At 35.9% G+C, this 25,532-nt stretch overlaps 1 protein-coding gene across 1 annotated transcript in view; it reads right to left on the reverse strand.

Annotated features, from left to right (window-relative positions):
* Positions 1–25,532, reverse strand: part of UGGT2 (UDP-glucose glycoprotein glucosyltransferase 2) — a 262,317-nt gene that overhangs the window by 196,637 nt on the left and 40,148 nt on the right. Inside the window, exons 6-9 of the mRNA XM_025364677.1 lie at positions 15,615–15,711; positions 12,527–12,599; positions 6,745–6,845; positions 322–421 (exon numbers count right to left, since the gene is read on the reverse strand). Of these exons, the coding sequence (XP_025220462.1) occupies positions 322–421; positions 6,745–6,845; positions 12,527–12,599; positions 15,615–15,711 (371 nt within the window). The remainder of the gene's footprint in view (positions 1–321; positions 422–6,744; positions 6,846–12,526; positions 12,600–15,614; positions 15,712–25,532) is intronic.

Below are 25,532 nucleotides of genomic sequence, written 5' to 3' on the forward strand. Positions count from 1 at the left end.
TCATTATTTATTGCTTAAACAAGTTTTTCCTTAGATTACTATGTATGATTTCCAAAAAATTTTTAGGAATTTTTTTCCTATTTGCCTCTAACAAGAGTTCTACTTTACAGTGCATACACAGATGCATGCACAAGTCAGTATTTTGCTCTAATCAAAAAAAAAAAAAAAAAAAAACATAATGAAAAGAGGCCCTGATTTCACAAAAGCTATATATACTAGAATTAACTGACACCTTCATCTTAAATGAAATCAGCTATTTTCATAAAACTTATTTAATAGAAAGAGTTCTGGCTACAATGAAACCAATGAACTTCAACATACCTGGCTTTTATGGGGAAGTTCTGTGAAATGTCTTTCATTAATTTAATGGCATCATAAACTGGAGTGGACATTATTTGAGAAGCTGCTTGAAAACTAAGATCTGGAAGGAAAAATATTATTAAGGAATCTAGCATTTTTAGACATTTCCTTTATAGACATTTCCATGAAATTGAAGTAATTGACTTAATTCTTCTTGCCAAATATTAGTATACAAACATGTTAAAACTGTTACATCTGCATTTTTAAGAAGTTTTAAATGTAAAGTTATCACTTATTTCCAAATAATATAAGCTTTATACTTTTATGAATGATTAATACCTATTATTTTCACAAATTACAGTATAATTTCAAGAGAGAGATATATGAAGAGAAATGCTCTCACAAAGCTTTTTCTATACTTAAAAGAAACATATGACAAAAAGTCAAAAGAATAACGAAGAGGAATAAAAAGAGCTTTAAAGAGCCAATTCTGAAAAGACCTTTAAGAAAGCCTGACTGTGTTTAACTCAGTAAACAGAAACATTCACTTTCAACATTGTTTTACCTTTATGCTGAAATAAAATCCTAAACTTAGTATTATTTTATCTGATGTAACAGTCTTATAGAAAGAAAAATGTGTATTGCTGCGGTTAGTTTCAAATATGTCAGAAGAATTAATCTTAGTATTATTACTTTGTCAAGAGTCAGAAAAGATTTAAAACTAAATTCTTTCATTATCTAATAGTGAGGCATATTGTTTCTCCTTAATATTTCAGTAAAGGTGGAATCCTAGTTTACCAAATACTACTAAAATAACTAGTTTAACACAGAAAGGCTAGTTTTATTCCTGAGTTCTCAGCGTGAAATGACGAGTCAAAGTCTACAGAGGAATGATCCTAAGGTATCCTCATATGGAATGGTAGAGTCTCACAGACCAGATGATATGGTTTGGCTACGTACTCACCCAAATCTCATCTTGAAGTGTAGCTCCCATAATTCCTATGTGTTGCGGGAGGGATCCAGTGGGAGATAAATGAATCATGGGGGCAGTTTCCCCAATACTGTTCTCATGGTAGTGAGTAAGTCTCACAAGATCTGATGGTTTTATAAGGGGTTTCCCTTTTCACTTAGCTGTCATTCTGTCTTGCCTACCACCATGTAAGATGTGCCTTTTGCCTTCTTTTGTAAAGTCTCCCCAGCCACATAGAACTGTGAGTCTTAAACTGTAGAAATGTACAGTAACTTGGTATCAGTAGATACCTGAAAATGTGGAAGCGACTTTGGAACTGGGTAACAGGCAGAGGTTAGAACAGTTTGGAGGGCTCAGAAGACGACAGGAAGATGTAGGAAAGTTTGGAACTTCCTAGAGACCTTTGAACGGCTTTGACCAAAATGATCATAATGATATGGACAATGAAATCCATGCTGAGGTGGTCTCAGACGGAGATAAGGAACTTGTTGGGAACTGGAGTAAAGGTGACTCATGCCATGTTTTAGCAAAGAGACTGGCGGCATTTTGCCCCTGCCCTAGAGATCTGTTTTGAACTTGAGGGAAATGATTTACAGTATCTGGCAAAAGAAATTTCTATGCAGCAAAGCATTCAAGAGGTGACATGGGTGCTATTAAAAGTATTCAGCTTTAAAAGGGAAACCGAATATAAAAGTTCAGAAAATTTACAACCTGCCAATGCCATAGAAAAGACAAACCCATTTTCTGAGGAGAAATTCAACCCAGCTGCAAAAATTTGCATAGACAATGAGAAGCCAAATGTTAATCACAAAGACACTGGGGAAAGTGTCTCCAGGGCATGTCAGAGACCTTCACATCAGTCCCTCCCATCAAAGGCCTGGAGGCCTAGGAGAAAAAAATCAATTCGTGGACTGGTCCAAGGTGCCTCCTGCTGTGTGCAACCTAAGGACTTGGTGTCCTGCATCCCAGCTGCTCTAGCCATGTCTAAAAGGGGCCAAGGTACAGCTTGGGCTGTGGCTTCAGAGGGTGCAAGCTCCAAGCCTTGGTAGCTTCCACGTGGTGTTGAGCCTGTGGAAGTACAGAAATCAAGAATTGGGGTTTGGGAACATCTGCCTAGATGTCAGAGGATGTATGGAAATGTCTGGATGTCCAGACAAAAGTTTGCTACAGGGGTGGGGCCCTCATGGAGAACCTCTGCTAAGGCAGTGAGGAAGGTATATGTGGGGTTAGTGCACCCACACAGGGTCCCCACTAGGGCACTGCTTAGTGGAACTGTGAGAAGAGGGCCACCATCCTCCAGATCCCAGAATGACAGATCCACTGACAGCTTGCACCCTGTGCCTGGAAAAGCCACAGACACTCAATGCCAGCCTGTCAAAGCAGCTAGGAGAGAGGTTATACCCTGCAAAGCCATGGGACAGAGCTGCCCAAGACCACGGGAACCTACCTCTTGCATCAGCATGACCTAGATGTGAGGCATGGAATCAAAGGAGATCATTTAGGAGCTTTAAGATTTGACTGCCCTGCTGGATTTCAGACTTGCATGGGGCTGTTAGCCCTTAAATTTTGGCCAGTTTCTCCCATCTGGAATGGGAGATAAATGGCTATATTTATCCAATGCCTGTACCCCCAGTGCGTCTAAGAAGTAACTAACTTGCTTATACAGGCTCATAGGTGGAAGGGACTTGCCTTGTCTCAGGTGAGACTTTGGACTGTGGAGTTTTGAGTTAATGCTGAAATGATTTAAGACTTTGGGTGACTGTAGGGAAAGCATGATTGGTTTTGAAATGTGAGGACATGAGATTTGGGAGGGACCAGGGGCAGAATGATATGGTATGGCTGTGTCTTCATCCAAGTCTCATCTTAAATTGTGGCTCCCATAATTCCCACATGTTGTGGGACAGACCCAGTCAGCGGGAGATAACTGAATCATGGGTTGGAGGGGGCAGTTTCCCCAATACTGTTCTCATGATAGTGAATAAGTCTCACAAGATCTGATGGTTTTATAGAGGGTCTCCCTTTTCACTTGGCTCTCATTCTCTCTTGCCTGCTGCCATGTAAGGCATGCCTTTCGCCTTCTGCCATGATTGTTATGCCTCCCCGGCCATGTGGAACTGTGAGTACATTAAACTTCTTTATCTTTATAAATTACCAGTCTTGAGTATATCTTTATTAGCAGTGTGAAAACGGACCAACACTCCAGGCTTCAAATTCTAGTTCTATCAAAAACTAGCTGAGTAACTTCAAACAGAATATCCTCAACCTGAACATGTTTCCAGTCGCCAGTACTGCAGTGAAACTACTGTCAGTGCTCACTAATATCTCGATTGCCAAACACAATGACATTTTTAGTACTTACCTTACCTACTAGGTTCTTTTTGCAATAGGATCATTTCATGCAAATAAAAAGTACTGGTCATTTTCTCTTAAGAATCTATTTCCTTCAGCTTGTATAATGTGCTCTCCATTTCTCATCATTCCATCATGTCTTCCTTAGGAGTTTTACTTTCTACATGTGGATGAACACTAGGGCACTCTCCCTGTTGCACTGATTTTGCTAAGATTTTCAACTTTTGAAATCCTCTCTGTTTAGCTTAAGGACAGGATACTCACCCCACCACTGAACCTAACCATTTAGATATCTTACAATGACTTTAAATCAACCTTTCAACACTAGTCTCATTATTTCTGAGTCCCATATTCAGCCCCAAAGCCAGGTTACATGTTTTATATATTCTCTCTACTCAGGCTCAAGCTAGAAATCCTAGAATTACCTTTGACTCCTTTTCACCTTCTAAATACCTATATGTCTTCTACCACTATTTCAGCAATGTCTAACTAGATTTCTTGCTTTCAGTACATTCAAATACATCTTACACAGACATTAGGGAGTCAACTAGAAGTAAGCTGACTATGCATACTCTGCTTAAAGGCCTTCAAAAACACCCCATCACTTACAATCTTCTAAATTAAGCAAGGGCCCCTTAGAGAACATTTTGAAGGAGACTTAAAACATAGTAATAATTTTTTTTAAAGTGCTAAAATAGAGACATTAAAAAAAAACTAAAAATAATTGAGGATACTAGAAAGAGACTATCTGAAATTATGGATTTGGGAATATAAGCTCTATTGGAACTTAGAGAAGAGCTTTACAAACCATGCTAAGGGGTTTAAACTTAATACTTTTAATGGATGTGCATGAAATCAGTCCTTAATAATGCAAATGACTTGGCTAGCTAGTCCTATCAACCCCTTCTTACATTCAAGTCTCTCCAGAAGTATTTGCCTTGGAAAAACAGAACTTTCTCAGATAAGAGGACTGCATACTTTGTTTGCCCTCCGCATCTATTCTTTCCTGCTCCGGGCCCCCAAAAGGCTGGCTTACCTGAACTGCATCAATAAGCTCCCTTGCCCTCAGATTTCTAGTTAGATTCAGTTAATCCAAGTCACTAATATGGGATAAGTAAGCAAGAAAAGAATAAGGATTGGATAGTTACTACCCAGATCCCTCCTTCTTGAGTCACAGAGGGCAGTCCCTTGGGGGACTACTGCTGTGTCAAGCAGCTATCTCCACACACTCTCCAGGTTTTGGTAACCACTCCCTCCTCTTGCTCCCTCAAGATTAGGGGTAGAAAATGTTTCCCTCTAGTTGCTAATACTGGAATAGAAGAATCCATTCCTTGTTGGTTTCCCTCAATCAGGCCTGTCTCTGTAAAAAGTCCCTTTATTAAACTTTTTTAGTTTGTGTGTGCCAACATTTTCCTGTGGGGACTAATGTAAGACCATTATTCGATCAGGGATGTACAAGTGATAAAGGCTGGCTGATTTGACACAACGCCAAAATCAGATTTTCATTTTAGAAAGATTATCTCAGTAACCTTATTGAGAATGAATTTGAACCTACTGCCTCAGTTTAGTGTTATCATGATGTCAAGTGGAAGAACAGTCACAAGGGCTGTGGTATAATAAAAGGAGGTCCAAGCATGAGGTCTAGATGAGACATTAAATAGGAAACTGTACACCAGAAGGGTCCAGGGAGAATAGATTCTATCAGTTCAAAAAGGTAGATTCTTTACAGTAAATCTATCATAACAATGGTCTTGAATCTCATTCTGCTGAATGATTTTTTCCATTGATATATTGATTTTCTAATGGTATAGGGCTTAGTTGACAGAACATTTGTATTAGGTAGGTAAAGAATAGCAGAAGTTATAAAACTTAATAGATTGTGTCTTGCACATTCTGCTATAATTTTAAAATGTAATATTCAATATTCTGTTAAGTGTATATAAAGTTTACCTAGATACCATATGGTACAGTATAAAGAATTTAACTTGGACCAAAATCTTCACTTATTAGCTGTGTGGTAACTGGCACTTAAATAAGATAGTTTATATGAAAGGACCCTGTAAACTATAATCCAGATGAAATATAAAATATTATTTGTATGTTATAAGTAAGTTATACTGGTGAGAGTGGCCTGTAAATATCCTTTTAGTTGTTATTTTAAAAACAGAAAGTAGATTGGTGGTTGCCTACAACTGAGGAGTTGGGAAATGAGGAGTGATCGCTAATGAGGATGTTAATTTCTTTTGGGGATGATGAGAATTTTCTAAAATCAACTGTGCTAAGAGTGGTGGCATTCTAAAAATATGCTAAAAACTATTGAATGGTAGAATTTAAAAGGGCAAATTGAATAGTATGTGAATGTATTAGTATGAATAGTATTATTTTAGTAATGTCATTATTTACATCACTATGTCCATAATCTATATCATCTGAGATATAAAAGCTTATTTAACAAAACAGCTTATTAAGCTGTTGTATTTTTAAAAGTTGATAAAAGATGATAAAAGTTAGATGATGCAGAAAGAAGACATGTCCCCATGACCTACTAAATCATTACAAATAAAGAAGAAAAATGACAAATTGAAAAGGACTTAAAAGTCCAAACCAAATCAAATTTTGTTCACAAAATATGTGCTTGTAGGTTTTCAGCACAGAAGTTGTTCCTAACTTTGTAAAACTGCATGTCCTCCATTTGATGTTTCCATTAAAAATTTATCAATTAAACATGCAATAGTCTTAAGAGGATCTAAATTTCAAAGAGAAGAAAACTAACATTGAGTTTCATTTTCTCCTTACCTATGAGTTAGGATTTTTAATCAGTTATAGTCTCCAAAAATGTGATTTAATACTTCAGACTAACCTGTAAATCGGTATATACTTTTGAAATAACATCAAATAACCTCACTTCATATAATTTTAAGTCTTGCAAACATAGAAATATAGCTTGCTTGATAGATGATCTATTAAATAGGTATTGCCACAAAAAATCATAATTTATATTATTCACATCACTAGTCATTCATACTGTCCAAAAAATAATCTGTTTCATGTGATATATAAAAGCTTATTTAACAAAACAGATCAGTTACCAAAATGCTGTGTTAAAGTATCTCAAAATACTATACCTTGTAGTTCCCAGACTTTCAAAGGCGTCATTTGCTTGTTACTCTCAATCAAGTATTTTTGGAATGCTGTCAGATTATCTCTAAGATCTGAATATATTTCTCTGCATCAAAATATTAAATGATGTTAAATAGCATCACCTATCACAAACCATTATACAAACAGCATATTTTTGAAATAATTCCAAGTAATTAGACATAAAGGCATCATTCATCATTAAGATAATCATAAATTGTGATACAGCTATATTCATAGAACTTAAAAATAATGAGGAAGATATACAGGTCTCTTTTATTAAATATATAAAACAAAACAAAATCCGGAGAAACATATTCTCAATTGTTAGTGTCAACTGTAAGCGATGCAAGGATGAGGGCAGACTTACGGTTTCATATTACATACTTTTTGTTTAACATTTTATAAATTGCAAGCCTTGCTTTTATAATTGAAAATAAAAACTACTTTATAAGGAAAGACAAAAATGCCTCATACAGAGTTTATTTCTGAAAAGTTCCATCTTTGATTCTTATAAAAAACTAAAATAAGATAATTTTACCCATTGTTAAACATCTCTAGGCATCTTTTAGAGAGAGATAAATAATGATATAGTAGAATGGTATTTTGCTGTACATACAATCTAAATTGTAATCTTCTTTCCTCTATCACTCATGAAATCAAGATATGGTGCCACTTCAGATTTAAATGGAGAGATACAATTTTAAAAAAAACTTTACTGTCAGTACAACTTATAAAATACATTATTTTCCTTTTTTTTTTTTAAATCATACTTTAAGTTCTGGGATACATGTGCAGAACGTGCAGGTTTGTTACATAGGTATACACGTGCCGTGGTGGTTTGCTGCACCTATCGACCCATCATCTACATTAGGTATTTCTCCTAATGCTATTCCTCCCCTAGCTTCCCACCGCCTGACAGGCCCCGGTGTGTGATGTTCCCCTCCATATGTCCATGTGTTCTCATTGTTCAACTCCCACTTTTAAGTGAGAAGGTGTGGTGTTTGGTTTTTCTGTTCCTGTGTTAGTTTGCTGAGAATGATAGTTTCCAGCTTCATCCATGTCCCTGCAAAAGGACATGAACTTATCCTTTTCTATGGACACACAGTATTCTATGGTGTATATGTGCCACATTTTCTTTATCCAGTCTATCATTGATGGGCACTTGGGTTGGCTCGAAGTCTTTGCTATTGTGAATAATGCTGCAATCAACATACATGTGCATGTGTTTTTATAGTAAAATGATTTATAATCCTTCGGGTATACACCAGTAATGGGATCACTGGGTCAAATGGTATTTCTGGTTCTAGATCCTTGAGGAATTGCCACACTGTCTTCCACAATGGTTGAACTAATTTACACTCCCACCAACAGTGTAAAAGCGTTCCTATTTCTCCACATCCTCTCCAGCATCTGTTGTTTCCTGACTTTTTAATGATTGCCATTCTAACTGGCATGAGATGGCGTCTCATTGAAAACAAATATTTTCAATATTCAATAGACAAGAAGACTTTGAAAAGTCAAATAAAAAAATACAGAATATACATAAATATGGTAATCTTATAATTATGAATAAATATATATAGTACAGTGTCAATATCTTATAGGTTTACTACAATGTGGGATCATGTTTTGAAAACAAATCAAAATTGCCAAGATAGTAAAAGTACAACGGCATTTCTTTCTTAAAGAAGTTCACTATGAATTAAACATTTCCTTTTTCAACATTTTAAGTTATAGGATTATAAGTTTATAAGAGCTACTATACCAATATTTAATCATCATCTTAGTAACTTTCACTGCTAAAATTCTTTATATAATTTAGGCAACACATGTATTACTCATAAAGTACCTCAAAGCAAACGATTTTTGCTTTGAAATGAGCAATCACTGAGTCACTATGGAAGAACTATTTCCTTTTAAAAATGAATAGCCATATGAATTTTAGAATAGATTCTTCTAATTCTGTAAAAATGACATTAGTAGTTTGACAGGAACAGCATTGAATCTGTAGATTGGCAGTATGGCCATTTTAACGACATTCATTCTTCCAATCCATGAGCATGGAATGTTTTTCCATTTGTTTGTATCATCTATGATTTCTTTCAGCAGTGTTTTGTAGTTCTCCCTGTGGAGATGGTTCACCTCCTTGGTTAGATGTATTCTATATAGTTTGTGTGTGTGTGTGGCTATTGTAAATGGGATTGCCTGCTTGATTTGGCTCTCACCTTGAACATTATTGGCTTTTACTAATGCTACTGATTTTTGTACACTGATTTTGTATCCTGAAACTTACAGAAGTTGTTTATCAGTTCTAGGAGCCTTATGATGGTCTTTAGGGTTTCCTAGGCAAAAGACATGAACAGACACTTCCCACAAGAAAACATATAAGCAGCCAAGAAACATGAAAAAATGCTCAACATCACTAATCAGAGAAATGTAAGTCAAAACCACAATGAGATACCCTCTCACACCAGTCAGAATGGCTATTATCAAAAAGTCAAAAAGTAACAGATGCTGGCAAGGCTGAAGAGAAAAGGGAATGCTTATACACTGTTGGTGGGAATGTAAATTAGATCAGCCACTGTGAAAAGCAGTTTGGAGATTTCTCAAAGAATTTCAAACTACCACTCAACCCAGTAATCTCATTACTGGGTATGCACCCAAAGGAAAATAAATCATTCTGACGAAAAGACACATGCACTCATATGTTCATCATAGCACTTATTCACAATAACAAAGACATGGAATCAACCCAGGTGCCATCAATGGCAAATTGGATAAAGACAATGTGATACATATACCACCATGGAAAATCCTGCCCTTTGCAGCAACATGAATGCAGCTGTAGGCCATTATCCTAAGTGAATTAACACAGGAACAGAAAAACAAATATGTTCTCACTTATAAGCATTGGGTATACATGGACATAAAGATGGGAATAATAGACACTGGGGACTATTAGAGTGGGGAGATGGCAAGGGCATAGTACCTGTTGGGTACTATGCTCACTACCTGGGTGATGGGATCATTCATAACCCTAACCTCAGCATCACATAACATATCCATGTAACAAACTTGCACGTGTACGTCTTGAGTCTAAAATAGAAGTTGAAATAAAATAAAATACAAATAAAAATAGCCCAGTGTTCCACGTGATCTTTTGGAGAAAATGCAATTTAATCCCATAAAAAGTTATATTCAAAAGAGAAAAGAAGTATAAATTCCAAGATGTTGAGATAGCTGAAAATGGGATAAAAATGTATTGTTCGCTGCTAAATAAATATCTTACTTAGAATAAACCCATTTTATAAGACGTATTAACATTTTAAGGCCACTAGTATACTGCTTGGCCAACATACTTTAAAAATGTAACACAGTTATCCATATAAATTAGCATAGTCTCCAAAAATCTTACCCTTACTGTATATAGTTATCTACTCATCACCAGGAGAACCAACCTGAAAGTCCTTCATAAATGACTGTAATACTAAACAAGAACTAAAGGTATTAATAAAAATATGTCTTTAATTAATTTTGCCTGGATAAAGAAATCATAAACTTTCACCTGTAAATAAGGGAAAATGTACATGAAATTACAGCCATCCCCATTCACAAGTATTCAGAGAGCACTCACCATCCTATTCCTTGTCTTCAATCAGCGTGGCAGGAAAAAAAAGGGGGGGGTATAACTTTAATTTTTGAAACGTTACTTACATGTGTATATGAAATGGTAATCTGTAGTACAGAAATTTCAACTAATAAATGTTTTCTCTTCTTTTGGGCTATATATTTGTTCAAGCTAAAGACCCAATATTATCAATGATTTTCATAACTCATTAGATCAGTAAAGTTCTAGATTCTATAAAGTTTTTAGTTTTCTGTCAGAACTTTATCAACTCCTGTTTCTCTAAGCACACTAAGTCAAATGTATCATATGAAAAGTGATTTTAAATATCTCATACTTTATGAATGTCAGATGTATTAAAACTGCCTTAACAATAAAGCAATAAAGAGAAATATTCACCACAGCTTGCCAAGTTAATTTATTAAAAAACAGTAAAAATAACACTGAGTTTAAAAATAGTATATATTAGCTAACATTATTACTACAATATTTATTTTAAAAAATAATGATTTACTTAATTTTTTTCCTCAAAAGAAATTCAATTTAGGAAGTATTTTTTTCTTGGCAGCATTTTGTGAAACTATTTTAACAAATAATAACTTTATAATTTTCATTTATTTTATTCATGTTTAACAAACACATTAATGTTTATTATATGCCATGAATTGTTAAAACTACTTTATTACTAAATTGCATTATTTATTCTCTCCAAATTTAGAAACTTCCTAAATAAGTATGTACTATACCAATTATTTACTTGACTTTCATGGCAGCTGTGTTAGAATAAAGAAAATTACTACTTTCAAATATGGGAAATCATAATTTGGATGGTGATAGCACCATATAGTGTAAATGAAGAACACGATCAAAAAATGCTACAAGGCTAATAAATATTTAACAATTTGTTTGTTGCCTTATGTTTGTTGTTTCATGTCTTTGAGGTTTAGCCATTCTATAAAATGAACTTTATTTATGGGACAAATAACTTATTCTGGGTAAAAGGAGAAAAACATGCATATTTAACAGTGACCAACCATAAGTATCGAAAGTCTTAAATTTCAAATTTTCTAGTTATCCCACAGACACTACCAGAGTTTCAGAAATAAAATCCCACTCTCAATGTAAACATAACAGTTTCATCTAATGAAAAAATTTCCATTTTTAAGATTAATATGAAAATAAACTTCAACAGTAAGTAATTCAATATATGGCAAAGGTTTTAGAATTTTTTTATAGAGCTGTTATAATTAGTAAAAAAGATATAAACACAGCAAGAACAAATAAGCACAAGTCAAGAACAAGCAATTTTCCCAAGAAGAAATTCCAAAGCCAATAAACATGAAAAAAAGTTAATCCTTGCAGTAATAAACTGCCAATAGTTGACTTTCTTGGAGATGAATTATAAAACTGGTTCAGCCCAGTAAATTATATGCACCTTTTTTTAAAAAAAAAAAAAAAAAAGAAACACCATTTCACTTCTTAAACTGAAAAAGATTTTTAAAAATAGTATGATTGGTTGTTAAAGTTCTGGGAAATGAACACATTTCACATCCTCGGGTAAGTGTACATGTTAGTACAATTTTATGAGGGTAGTTTACATGTATGAATCAAAAATTTCAAGAAGTACATATAGTTTATCAACTATTTTCCTGAAATTTGTGCTAAGGAAAATCTGCAATGCACACAAACTGGTACACACAAAAAATTAAATGAAAAAGTAGGGAAATAATTTAAAGTCCTGTTCTATGGGACTGTTTCAATAAATGATGAACTATCCACAAGATGTGAAAAAAACAGCTATACGCTATAGTTCTACTGTGCAAAACAATATGCTGTGTATGCGTTTGTTGCTATAAAAATATTCAGACTGGAAAAACATACTGTACATCAAAACATTATGAGTTATCTCTTTAGCTGTGAAATTAGTCATTATTTTTAAATGTGCTTTTTTGCTTTCCGTAGCTTTTTGACATTAGCCATGTGTTACTTCTGTAATAAATAAAAACAATTGTGTGTGTGTGTGTGTGTTTGTACTTTCTACATAAAAGAAAGGTGAAACATATGGCAAAACAGTATATCAAATTAATTCCTTAAAAACAAATGGGTATAATAATACCAATTTAATTTCCATTCAGACTTACTTTAGTTTCCCAAAGAGAAATCCTTGAACTTCATTTGCTTCAGTCTCATCCTCTATAGTAGTATTAGTCACAGCTACATTTTGGAAACAAAACCAAAATAAAACAAAAATATTTTCAGACTGGGAAAAGAACATGTAATGAAAAATTAGAAGAACTTGGCCTGGTGTGGCAGCTCACACCTGTAATCCCAGCACTCTGGGAGGCCGAGGTGGGCAAATCACTTCATGTTACGAGTTCGAGGCCAGCCTGACCAACATGGTGAAACCTTGTCTCTACTAAAAATACAAAAATTAGCCAGGTGTGATGGCATGCACCTGCAGTCCCAACTACTTGGGAGACAGGAGAATGGCTTGAGCCCGGGAGGTGGAGGTTGCAGTGGACCGAGATCACATCACTGCACTCCAGTCTGGGTGAGAGTAAGACTGTCTCTTAAAAAAAAAAAAAAAAAAAAAAAAAAAACTCACAATGAAATGAAATTCTATTTGTTTTACCTTGTTTTTCCTTCATGAACCAGATTAATACATATATATGCATATGTACAGGCTAACATTCCTGAGTGTGAGCTGTCTTTTTGAACATGCTTGATTAAATACTTAGCAACTATAATAAAGTGCTTTATAGATTAGTTAATAGTCAAGTTCTATTTTATAATCAGAAATAAGCCAAAAGGCCTGTAACAAATGCTGGGTTTAGCTTTTAAGTGAGGCAGGAGGTCCAAACTCTAAGTTTAAATATAAGTTCCTGCATATTTCCAACACCTTTAATCAAGGAATATTTAGAAAGACACCAAAACTCATGGACTCAAAGAATAAAGATATAATATTTTATAGTCATTTCCCTTTTCTCTTACATACCAAATAATTATACTGTACAGTCTGGTTGGTGGAATATGTGACAGGTACTTTAGGATTACAAGGACTGTGACCTCTTACAGTGTGTGGGGTGGCTCTCTATCAGAGTACCCTGGGTACTTTCATCTAGTCATCCTTTTCCTCTTGTTTGTTCATTCATTCATTGGGCAAACATTTATTGACTGCTATGAGGTGTCTATGACAGGATAGACACCAAGAACAACAGACACACAAAAGATACAGACCATGAACTTTTCTAAAAGGCGGCAAAGAAAGATATGGGATATAGAAAAAAGAAGCGCATTCTCTAACAGAGCGGCAAGATAGGCAGCCGTCTCAGAGGCACGGACTGATATATTTGAATCTTAAAAGATACGAAGCCTGGCCGGGTGTGGTGGCTCATGCCTGTAATCCCAGCACTTTGAGAGGCTGAGGTGGGTGAATCACAAGGTCAGGAGTTAAAGACCAGCCTGGCCAACATGGTGAAACCCCGTCTCTACTAAAAATACAAAAATTAGCCAGGTGTGGTGGCAGGTGCCTGTAATCCCAGGTACTCAGGAGGCTGAGACAAGAGAATTGCTTCAATCCAGGAGGCAGAGGTTGCAGTGAGCTGAGATCGCACCACTGCACTCCAGCCTGGGCGACAGAGCAATGATTCCATCTTACGGAAAAAAAAAGAAAAAGATGTGAAGTCTTTAGAGGAAATGAAAGAAGCGAAGACAGTGGTAGGCAGAAGGAATAGCATATGCTAAGGGATGAATGCAGGAGAGGTCGTAAAGACTTCCCATGGAGCCCATGCATAAAAACATCCAGGGAACAGAAAATTATTCTAAATAGTAAGTAGTTTAGTGTCTCAGGCAAGAGGACACAAATTGAGAGAGGGCTGAAGGACAGTAAAAAGGCAGAAAGCAATCAGACTGCGAAAAGCTTTGTTTGCTATGTTCTGAATTTTTGAGAGAGGTTATAGGGAGCCACCAAAGGATTTAACCAGTGGAATCACAGATTTTCAACATCAAAAGTTCATTTGGAAAGTACCGTGGAGATCAGATTGATTAATCTGTTTTGAGGGGTGCTGAGATTGAGGGCACTGAAGACCAAAGATCAGAGAGATGGCTAGTTAAAGGTCTGACACATGTATACAAAGAGAAAAAAAGAGAACTGCTCTAAGGAGTGGCAACTAGAATTGACAAAGACATATTCCAAGTGTGTGTAAAAGGTTGATGACAGAATGCAGTACATAATAATACAGATGATACACGTGACTTTTTAAAGAAAATTCTATAAGTGCAAGAATAACTAAAAATGCCTTAAATTACTATGATGATTACAAGAGAGTAAATTATAAAGCATTGTAAAACTATACACAAGCTATACAGAAATACATAAAATCAGAGTATTATTTTTACTACACTTTTTCAGTAACTCTTTAACCAAAAATATTTAAATTACAGTAATACAGATCTTTATTTGAAGCACACTCAGTAGGAGGAGCCAGAGAGAAGTCTGTGATCAAGGCAGGGCCTCTCTATGAAAAAACAAAGTTGTAGCAGGAGTCTCATCTGAGTGCGTATAAAAGAATAAACGTAAAACTCTTAACCAAGAATCAGGCATAAATAAATCTGACATGAACCAGGTAATAAAAGACTTCCATAAGTGTTCCGAGAACTCGTTTAGTTTATTTAAGTCTCCAGAGTCTCTTCATCTAGAGTATGCATTTAGTTCACATAATACAGATAGATACTGGCTGGTAGATCACAAATCTAATGAATCTACCTCATCTAAACAATTCATAGGCCTCTCTCATCCTGCTTCAGGAAAGAAAAAACAAATTGCCATCCTAATTTCATTACAAATAAACATTTCAGACAAAACTTCCTTACATGGGCGAGACCCAAATGCCTATGCCACTCACCTCTAGCAATAATCAGCCTTATCTATTGCCACAATGTACCTTACATATACTATCAATTGTTATATGGTGCTGAAATGGTTGGGAACCCATCGGGTATAAGCAAAATAACATACAATTTCATATTTTAAAAGAAATTTTGATAACCAATAATATTAAATACATTTCTTTCAGCTTAAAATTCCAAATTTTAATGAAGAACATGTCCACCCTATCTCTAGCCTCAAATGAACATATGTAGGATTATACTCATTAAATTTTTAAAAAACTAAAGTATGTAAAAGCCTCCAACTTTTCATTCTACTCAAGTATGAGATAGAGAACTTACTTGTAACTTGGGTATCATCCAATGCTTTGTATTCTGTACTCTTAATTGCTAGCTCCACACCATACCCAGATAAGTACATTTTCCGTGAGCTTGGTTTCTGTTCAAACACATTTATTTTATAAAAAGAGAAAGCAGTTAGTCAAACATCTTGTTTTAAAGTCAGTACCATGATGTATTTGGACATAAGGGTAAATTACTAATATTGAAGGTTTCTAATCACTGTGAAAAATTTGGTGGTTGTTTACACTGTCTCTAGTCTATCAAGGAACTAGAATTTGGTTAACGACTACTCTGTAAAAACTCTGTCATGACTACTGCTTCAATTACTTTTTAATTTTTACAATTAAAATAAAAAGTATCTGATCTTTTTCTGTTATACCATGTCTTCAATGAGTTAATTAACAGAGGACCAATTACAGACAAGTTTCAACAAAACTGTTCTCCTTTTTGGGGACCCCCAAAAGATTTGCTAAACTGAAAATGCTCTTCACTTGCTGGTTGTCTAGATGTAGGACAACTAGAGTGCTGCCAAAAGCAAATACTGGGAAGTAGTGGCAAAGGAGACAAAAAAAAGTTAGCGTCGTGAAATACCGGATTAAAGTTTTCTTTATTTTTCAATGATTAAAATATACCAAATGCCACAAACTAATATCTGCTCTTGCAATAAGGGGCTACAGTTCACTAAAACGGAGTTGTCTGAAATGTGTATGATCAGAATTTTAGTACCTTTAATTTTATTCTTTCTAGAAGGCAAATATTAAATGTACGCCTAGAGATTACCTCATCAGGCAAGAGAAGTCACCATATTTTATTCAAAAGGAAGCAACCTGGATGGATACACAGAATAGTTTTAAAGTTGTTCCAGCTTCCAGACTGAAATTCTTGCTGGCGGTACTGCAACCATTATCATTTGGCATATCTCAAGGGGTTAGAAAACCACTTTAACCTAGAGCTCAGCAAACTCCCTGGAAGATGCCATGTGTCTTTGCTTAATTCAGGTTTGCACAGGGACAGTTTTGCATGATAGAGGAAAAGGTAGAGATTGGAGGGAAGGAGAACTTTAGTAATGCGTTATTCTTTGTATTCTCTTCTTTCCTCCCGAAACTTTCTACCAAGCCTTAATGATACGCATATGGCAGAGTGACTGTTCTTTGGCCTGTTCTATTTGCAAGTAAGAATATGTAAAAGTTAGCTTCAGATATTCAGACAAGTACTTAACATTGCTGCACACACTAAAATTTAATTTGCTAATTTGTCAGGCCCACATTATATGAAAGATAGCATGTAGAAATTGGGTTATTTATAATTACAGTAATCTGACAAAGTTGAAAATTTGTTTAGCTTTTTCAGTTTCATAACAGCTCAATTTAAAACTGTATTTTGAATTTCTAGTCAAAAGACCAATCAGTTGGTGGCTAAGTGAATCGAAACTATGAGGCCACATATCTTGTTACAGTTCATAAAAGAAATGCAATTTCATACAGTGAATTTCCATTATTAGTTCTGGAAAGTTACTAGCTCCTCAGTAATAAAAATGTTTCCTAAATTCATACTTACTTTCCTCATTTGAAAATGTGTTGATATAAAATTTGAATTGTAGTTTTGTAGTTTAGTAAGTTTGGATTTGCAAACCAAACTACCAATTCAACAGGTTAAAAAAAATCTTTGTTTTTCTATTTATTTTTCCCCCCACAAAAAGGCATATGTTAAAAATGTAGCATAAATATGTCTATTTTTATTAGAATTACATGTTCACTAGATTTACATTATAGCTATTTTGAACATAAAAGATGTCATTCATTAAATATAAGGCTATAATTTGATAGTTAATATGATTTCACAGAAGCATACTTAATGGTCACATTCTCTAAAGAATAACTTGAGATAGATTCTCAACAGATGGGCATAGCTCCCCAGGAGCACGTTAGAATCACTTGGGAGAACATTTAAAAAAGACAAACAGACAATTAACAACAACAAGGGCTTAAATTGCACAGGTTTACTTATACATAGATTTCCTCCCACCTTGCCACCTGAAACAGCAAGTCCAGCCTCTCCTCTTCCATTTCCTCCTCAGCCTACTCAACATGACTATGAGGATAAAGACCTTTATGATGATCCACTTCTATTTAATGAAAAATATATTTTCTCTTCCTATGACTTTCTTAATAACATTACTTATCTAGCTTACTCTGTTGTAAGAAATACAGAATATAATACATGTGACATGAAAAATATGTGTTAATTGACTTTATCAGTAAGGCATCCAGTCAACAGTAGGCTATTAGTACTTAAGTTTTAGTGGAGTCCAAAGTTATACATATATTTTTTAACAACATGAGGGGTCAGTATCTCTAACTCACACAAGCTTAAGGGTAAACTGTACTTGTATCTCCCACTCCCACTCCTATTCTCATTTGCCTGTCATCTCTGCCTTACCTGATAGAGAATCATAGCCTTAAGGTGCTACTGTTATTGATGGGAATGTATCCATCCTTCTAGCAAACTCAGTTGGGAAAAATTGAGAATTATTGGTACAAGATAATTAGACAATGTAAAATGTTTTGAGTGCACACTTTAGACCCATGACTCTCTATCCTCTTCTTCTATATTTGTTTTTCTGAAAACACTTTCTTCACTAACATAAATCTGTTTTACATCTCTTGCCACAAAAAATTGAAGTTCTCTGAGAAAAAGGAACGTTTCTTTTTTTTTTTTTTTTTTTTGAGACGGAGTCTCGCTCTGTTGCCCAGGCTGGAGTGCAGTGGCCGGATCTCAGCTCACTGCAAGCTCCGCCTCCCGGGTTCACGCCATTCTCCTGCCTCAGCCTCCCGAGTAGCTGGGACTACAGGCGCCCGCCACCTCGCCCGGCTAATTTTTTGTATTTTTAGTAGAGACGAGGTTTCCCCGTGGTCTCGATCTCCTGACCTTGTGATCCGCCCGCCTCGGCCTCCCAAAGTGCTGGGATTACAGGCGTGAGCCACCGTGCCCGGCAAGGAACGTTTCTCTCTTATTTACTGCTACATGAACCAATGCCTGGCACAGAGGCATCCAAATATTTATGAAATTAATGACTTAAATATGTAATCATTTACGAATTGTACACACACCCACACTTTATATCTCACTTTACAGATAATCTTTATGTAGATTATGCAAATATCTATATGCCAACACACTCAAGAATATTGAAGATTTTCCACTTCTACTAAATAGCAATAACTCACTCAAAATTATACAATGAACAATTAAAATTGAGAATGTGAAGAACATTGAGGGGAAAAAAATACATTTTATATGATGTTATTGTAGGCCAAGTCCCCGAAAGATCTTGGCAACCCAGCTCTTCCTCGCTTTCTCACTTGTAAATCTCAGAATAACTGTAGAATGATGTGCTGGAAATGCAAGAAATATGAAGGAATTGCCAGTAAGGCCAAGATCTGTTCCTATTGCTCCTAGAACAGGATGTCTTGCAATGCTTCAGCACAGCTCATCAAGTTGCTCCTAGGTATAAAACCCAGGGCAGAGCAGGCTTTCAGAGTTCCTCAGCCGTGGTGCAACATGAAGGATGTGCACGTGAGATTCCATCCTCCTGGGCAGCTATCCTAAGCTTTGGGGGATGAGCTTGCCATGAATCCTTAGGTGTCTGTCACTTGCTGCGTATCTGTGAGCAATAAAATTGCTTCCCTAAACTTGTTGTGTGAGTGTTCTGTCTCACCACACTCATGCCAGTGGATTGATACTGGTACACAGTATTGGCAAGGTGTTTTACAGTCCTCCCATGGGATTAATACCAGTGCAAAGTGAACTTGCATCACAAATTATCAAATATATAAAACAAAATTAAGATACTGAAATAAGCTACTTATCTTCTATCACTAGAACTAAGCATGGTGCCCAACTTATAGGCATTTGTGGAAGATTATTAAAAAGGCCACAAGTGAATAACTCCTTCCCATGTCCAGACTCATTTGCAATGTGACCTTGCCACTTCTCACCAGGAAACTGAGTCTATTTTTCCATTCTTTTGAATCTGGCTAGCCTTGTGACTTGCTTAGACTAATATAACGTGGCAGAAGTATCATCGTATGAGTTCTTGGGCATAGGGCTTAAGAGATATTGCAAGTTCTACTCTTTTCTTTCTGGAACCCTAAGCCATTATGATGTGAAGAATCATAGTCTAACTCTTGGAAGATGAAAGGCCATGTAGAAAAGAACCAAGAAACTCCAGTTATCAGCCTGAACTGCTATACAGGTCTGTCAGAATAACTCGAATCCTCAAGCTCTAATCTAGTACTGAATGACCCCCACAGTATGAACAATACCAGCAGAAAAAGTGCCCCAACTGTCAACCTACAGAATAAAGAGAAATGGTAAGTCAATACTGCCTTAAGCCACTAAATTTTGAGAAGATTTGTTACAAAGCAGTGCAGACACAGACATAGCATCTAATAAATGTGCATGCAGGAAAGAAAGAAGGAAGAGATGACAGATTCCCCTAACAAATTTCTAATTCAAAGAATACCTAGTTTCTTCAAAAATAGTAGTAACTTAAGAGTTTTTCATCCTCTGCAGTCATATATTACTGCTTTGAGAAGTTATAAGGTAGCTTCAATCAGCTCTAAGAAACTTAAATTTTGGATTCCCCATGTAAGCAGCAAAACTATGGAATCAAAGCAACTCTAGGAAAAAAAAATTTTTTAATTTTTAATTTTTAATTATTATGGATACAGAAAAGCTGCATATATTTATGGGGTATATGTTATAATTTGATACAAACATACAAAATGTAATGATCAAATCAGGGTATTTGGGATATCTATCACCTCAAACATTTTATCATTTATTTGTGTTAGGAACATTCCATTGAAGTCATGGAGACAGAGACTAGAATGATGGTTACCAGAAGACGGAAAAAGTAGTGGAGATGTGGGGATTCAGAGGGGATGGCTAATAGGTATAAAAATATAGTTAGGAAGAATAACAATTAGTGTTCAGCAGCACAATCGAGTGACTATAGTTAATAATTTATTGTATATTTCAAAACAAGGAAAAATAATTTTATAAGCATTACATCCTTATTAAGAGCCACCTAGTTATGACCTCCTCTCTCTTGGAACTAAAATGTCTCATCTTTCTCCTTCTTCAGTGGACAGATATCAGAGGGTCTCAGAAGCATATGCTATATATTCCCAACCAATATGCCAGATCTAATGAAGCAAGATCTCTAGGAGTGAGAACACTTTATTATTTAAAAGAACACTCCAATTGGTGTTGGGGTAGAGAATGAGACTGACAATGGAAAACAAAATAACCTTCAACTTTATTTTTAAAGTTCTATTAATTACAAAATAAACTTGAAGAAAAGATAAAATGTTAGCTGTCAATTCTGGGTAGTATATACAAAAATGTTTATTATTTTTAGGCTTTTGTATTAGAACATTTTCTGAAGAAAAAATAAAGCAATGGATTGAGAATGATAACAGAAGAAAAAGGCGCCTATGGGAAGGTGAACATTTGAATACCTAGGACAGATACCACCAAATGCTAGTGAAGCTGGTAAAGATATTTAGCTAGAAATCTATATAGCTTGCTAAAGGCTAAATGTAGGCTAACATGAGAGTGTGAAGCTGGCAGCTCCAGACATAGCAAGGCTGAAACCCTCTAGCACAGGGAAGACTGGGGGAGGTCCTGAGAAAGCTTCTACTCTAATGCTGACAGGGAGAGAGGAAAGAAAATCACTGTTGAAATCCACTTCAGATCTATCTCCCCTACAAAACCAAAGCCTTAATCTTCAGAGGCAAGGGCGACAAAATTGTAGCTATATAGTGCACTGGTGGAAGCCCACTGCAGACAGGAGAAATGGGATAGATGAAAGCCTTAGCCTGAAGGAGGGACAGGAATACCTGCCAGGCCCCACATTCTGAGAGAGGATCAGAAACCTGGAGGCCCAAATTTACAGTCTGCCTAGAAAAGAAACTTAATTAGAACATCAGAGAATATCCCCTTCCTTACCTGCCCCCTCACCTTCACCTCAAGGCCAATCTAACAAGGGTTGAGTAAAGATAACACTGAAATAGAGGTGGGAAAGCTGTAAGAAACACATTCTCTCTGGGGAGCTGTGCAAAGGGAAGATCCAAATCTAAGTGGGAGACCTAAAGTCAAGTGGACCACAAACGTGAAACCCAACCCAACTCCTGACCAGAACAGCTCAATCCTGCAGACATGAAAGGCATGGCCTACACTAAAGGCAGGGTCAAGGCTCCTACACAAAATGTTCAGCTTTCATCAACAACAAAAATCACAAGATATCCAAAAAGTCAACGGAACAAAAGCCTGAAGAGACAAATCAACAATTTCAAAATCAGATGTAAAAAAGAGGCTGAAACTTTCAGGAGGGTATTTAAAATAATGATTAACATGTTAAATGCTCTAATGAAAAAAGTAGAACATATGAACGATCAGAGAGGCAAATTCATCACACATATTAAAACTGTAAGAAGGAGCCAAATGGCAATGATAGAAATTAAGAGCACAGTAACAGAAATAAAGAAGGCCTTCAACAGAGTCACAGGTAAACTTGATATAGCCAAAGAAAGAATTGGCTGGCTGCGCGCAGTGGCTCATACCTGTAATCCCAGAACTATGGGAGTCTGAGGCGATGGATCGCCTGAGGTCAGGAGTTCGAGACCAGCCTGACCAACATGGAGAAACCATGTCTCTACTAAAAATACAAAAACTAGCCGGGTATGGTGGTGTGTGCCTGTAATCCCAGCTACTTGGGGGCTGAGGCAAGAGAATCGCTTGAACCCAGGAGGCGGAGACTGCAGTGAGCTGAGATCGCATCACTAGACTCAAGCCTGGGTGACAGAGCGAGACTCCGTCTCAAAAAAAAAAAAAAAAAAATTGGTTAAGTACAAGGCAGGTCAACAGAAATTATTCAAATTGAATTTAAGAAGAAAAAGTAGTAGAGAAAGAAAGGAAAAAATCCAAAAAGCAAACAACAAGAAGAAACTGAGCAGAGGAGCTGTGGGACAGTACCACACGTTGTAACGTGGACATAATCAGAATCCCAAGAGGAGGAAGAGAGTGGAAATAGGAGTGGCAATGATCAATGAAAAACATCGGTCAAGAATTTTCCAAAATCAGTGAACGACACCCATCTACACATTCAAAAAACTTGGAGAACATCTAACAGGATAAATACCTACAAATCTCATATTCAAATGCCTGAAACCAAAGACAAAGAGAAAATACAGACAGCTAGAGAAAGACAGCTAGAGAAAATACAGACAGCTAGAGAAAGACAGAAATAAAGCACAAATGGAATCAACAGAAACAGCAAGGTGACAGATTGTTAAACCAACAATATCAAATGACTTTAAATATGAATGTCCTAACTCATGGGTTAAAAGTAGAGATTGTCAGATTAGGTTAAAAAAGCAAGATCCAATTATATGCTGCCTATAAAAACCCACCTACATAAAAAGATATAAATAAGTTAAAAGTTAAAACAAAAAAAAAAAGACAAAAACGTATCATGCAAACATTAATCAAAACAAAGTAGGAATAGATATATTAATTGCAGACAAAATAAACTTCAGAACAGAAAATAATATCAGAGACAAAATGGTAAATTAGGCTGGGTATGGTGGCTCATGCCAGTAATCCCAACACTCTGGGAGGCCAAAGTGAAAGGATCACTTGAGGCCAGGAGTTTGAGACCAGCCAGGGCAATATAGCAAGACCTTGTCTCTACAAAAATTAAAAAGCTGGGTGTGGTGGTGCGTACCTGTGGTCCTAACTTCTTGGGAGGCTAAAGTGGGAGGATCACTTGAGCCCAAGAGTTCAAGGCAGCAGTAAACTATCATCATACCACAGCACTCCATTCTGGGCAACAGAGAGAGATACTTCTCAAACAAAGAGGTAAATTACATAATGATAAAGGGCTCAGTTCTATAATGACATACAATGCTAATATGTAAGCATTAATACAAAACTTTGAAACATATGAGACAAAACTGACAGATCTAAAAGGAAACACAGGCAAGTCTACATTCATAGCTGGAGATATTAGCATTCCTCTTAAGGCAACTGATAGGACAAATAAGCAGAAAGTCAATAAGGATATAGACAATCTATGAGCCAACATTACCTAATTAATGTTTAGAAAACATTCTACCCAACAACAGAATACTCATTCCTTTCAAGTGAACATGGAACATCCACGAAAATAAATCATATTCTGAGCCATAAAACAAAACTTAACACATTTTTAAAAATCATACAAAGTATAATCTCAGACCATAACAAAAGTAAACTAGAAATCAATAACAATAACAACAACAAAAAGTGGAATGTCACCAAATATTTGTAAGGTAACACTTCTAAATAATGCATGGATCTCGGGTCCATAGGTTCCAAAATGACAGTGAAGCAAGCAGGTTTCGCTCCCAACCATAGAAAATAAACAAATATACAGTGGCAAGATAGTCACCAGCAATATCCCAGAACTCAAATGAGTATGAGACAGTTTCTAGAGCTTTTCCAGAGAAGTGAAAAAACTCTGAGCAGACAGTAAGAAAGTTGGACTTCCATATCTATGATGCCTCTCCCCACAATCTGCCCAGCACAACTACATGAAAAATTTCCCTGACTCCTAGGTTTCTACACTAGAAAAAATGAGACTCAGGTCAACATCAGCTTCCCCACTATTGTGGGGATCTCTGCAAGGAGACCTGTCCCTGCCTCAACCCATGGGAAACATCATGAGTGCCTAAAGGGAGAAATATGCCTGAGGACAAAGACAAAGAGGAAAGGCAGGACTGCCATCCCCAGTCTTGGAAACTCTAACTCTGCTCTGTAACTTGAAGAGGAGAGAACACCTCCAAATTCATTCTAGAAGGCCAGCATTACCTTGATACCAAAACAAGACAAGGATACAACGAAAAAAAAAAAACTATATGCCAATATCACCAATAAACACAGATGTAAAAATCCTCAACAACATATTAGCAAAATGAATTCAGCAACACCTTAAAAAGATCATGCACCATGATCAAGTGAGATTCATCCCAGGGATAGAGGATAGTTCAATATACACAAATCAACATACACAAATCAATAAAACCATATTAAAAGAACCAAGAACACAAAAACCATATAATTTAAATATATGCTGAAAAGGCATTTGATGAAATTCAATATCTCTTTCTGACAAGCCCCAACCCCCCACAACAAACTAGGTATAGAGGGAACATACTCAAAATAATTAAGGCCATATATGACAAATCCACAGCTAAAATCATATGGAAACAGTGAATAACTGAAAGCCATCCCTCAAAGATCTGGAACAAGACAAGAATGCCCCCTTTCACTATTTTTATTCAACATAATACTAGAAGCCTTAGGCAGGGTAATAAGGTAAGAGAAATAAATAAAGAGCATCCAAATTGGAAAGGAAGAAGTCAAATTACCCTTGTTTGCAAACAATATGATCTTATATTAGAAAAACCTAAAGACTCCACCAAAAAACTGTTTCAACCAATAAATGAATTCAGCAAAGTTGCAAGATATAAAATCAATATACAAAATTCACTACTATTTATATACACCAACAGCAAACAACATTCTGAAAATGTTACAATAGTTACAAATATGAAATATCTAGAAATTAATTTAACCAAAGAAGTGAAAGACCTATATTAATACAAAGGAAACTACAACACTGATGAAAGGAATCGAAGAGAACACCAAAAAAACGGAAAGATATTCCATGTTCATGGATTAGAAGAATTCGTATTCAGACAAAGGCACCAATGTAACAGAATAGAGAACCCAGATGTAAATCTACACAACTGGAAGCAACTCATTTGGAACCAACTCATTTTCGACAAACATGCCAAAATCATTCATTGG

The sequence above is a fragment of the Theropithecus gelada genome, chromosome 17 (genome assembly GCF_003255815.1).
Source record: "Theropithecus gelada isolate Dixy chromosome 17, Tgel_1.0, whole genome shotgun sequence".
Taxonomy (NCBI): Eukaryota; Metazoa; Chordata; class Mammalia; order Primates; family Cercopithecidae; genus Theropithecus; species Theropithecus gelada.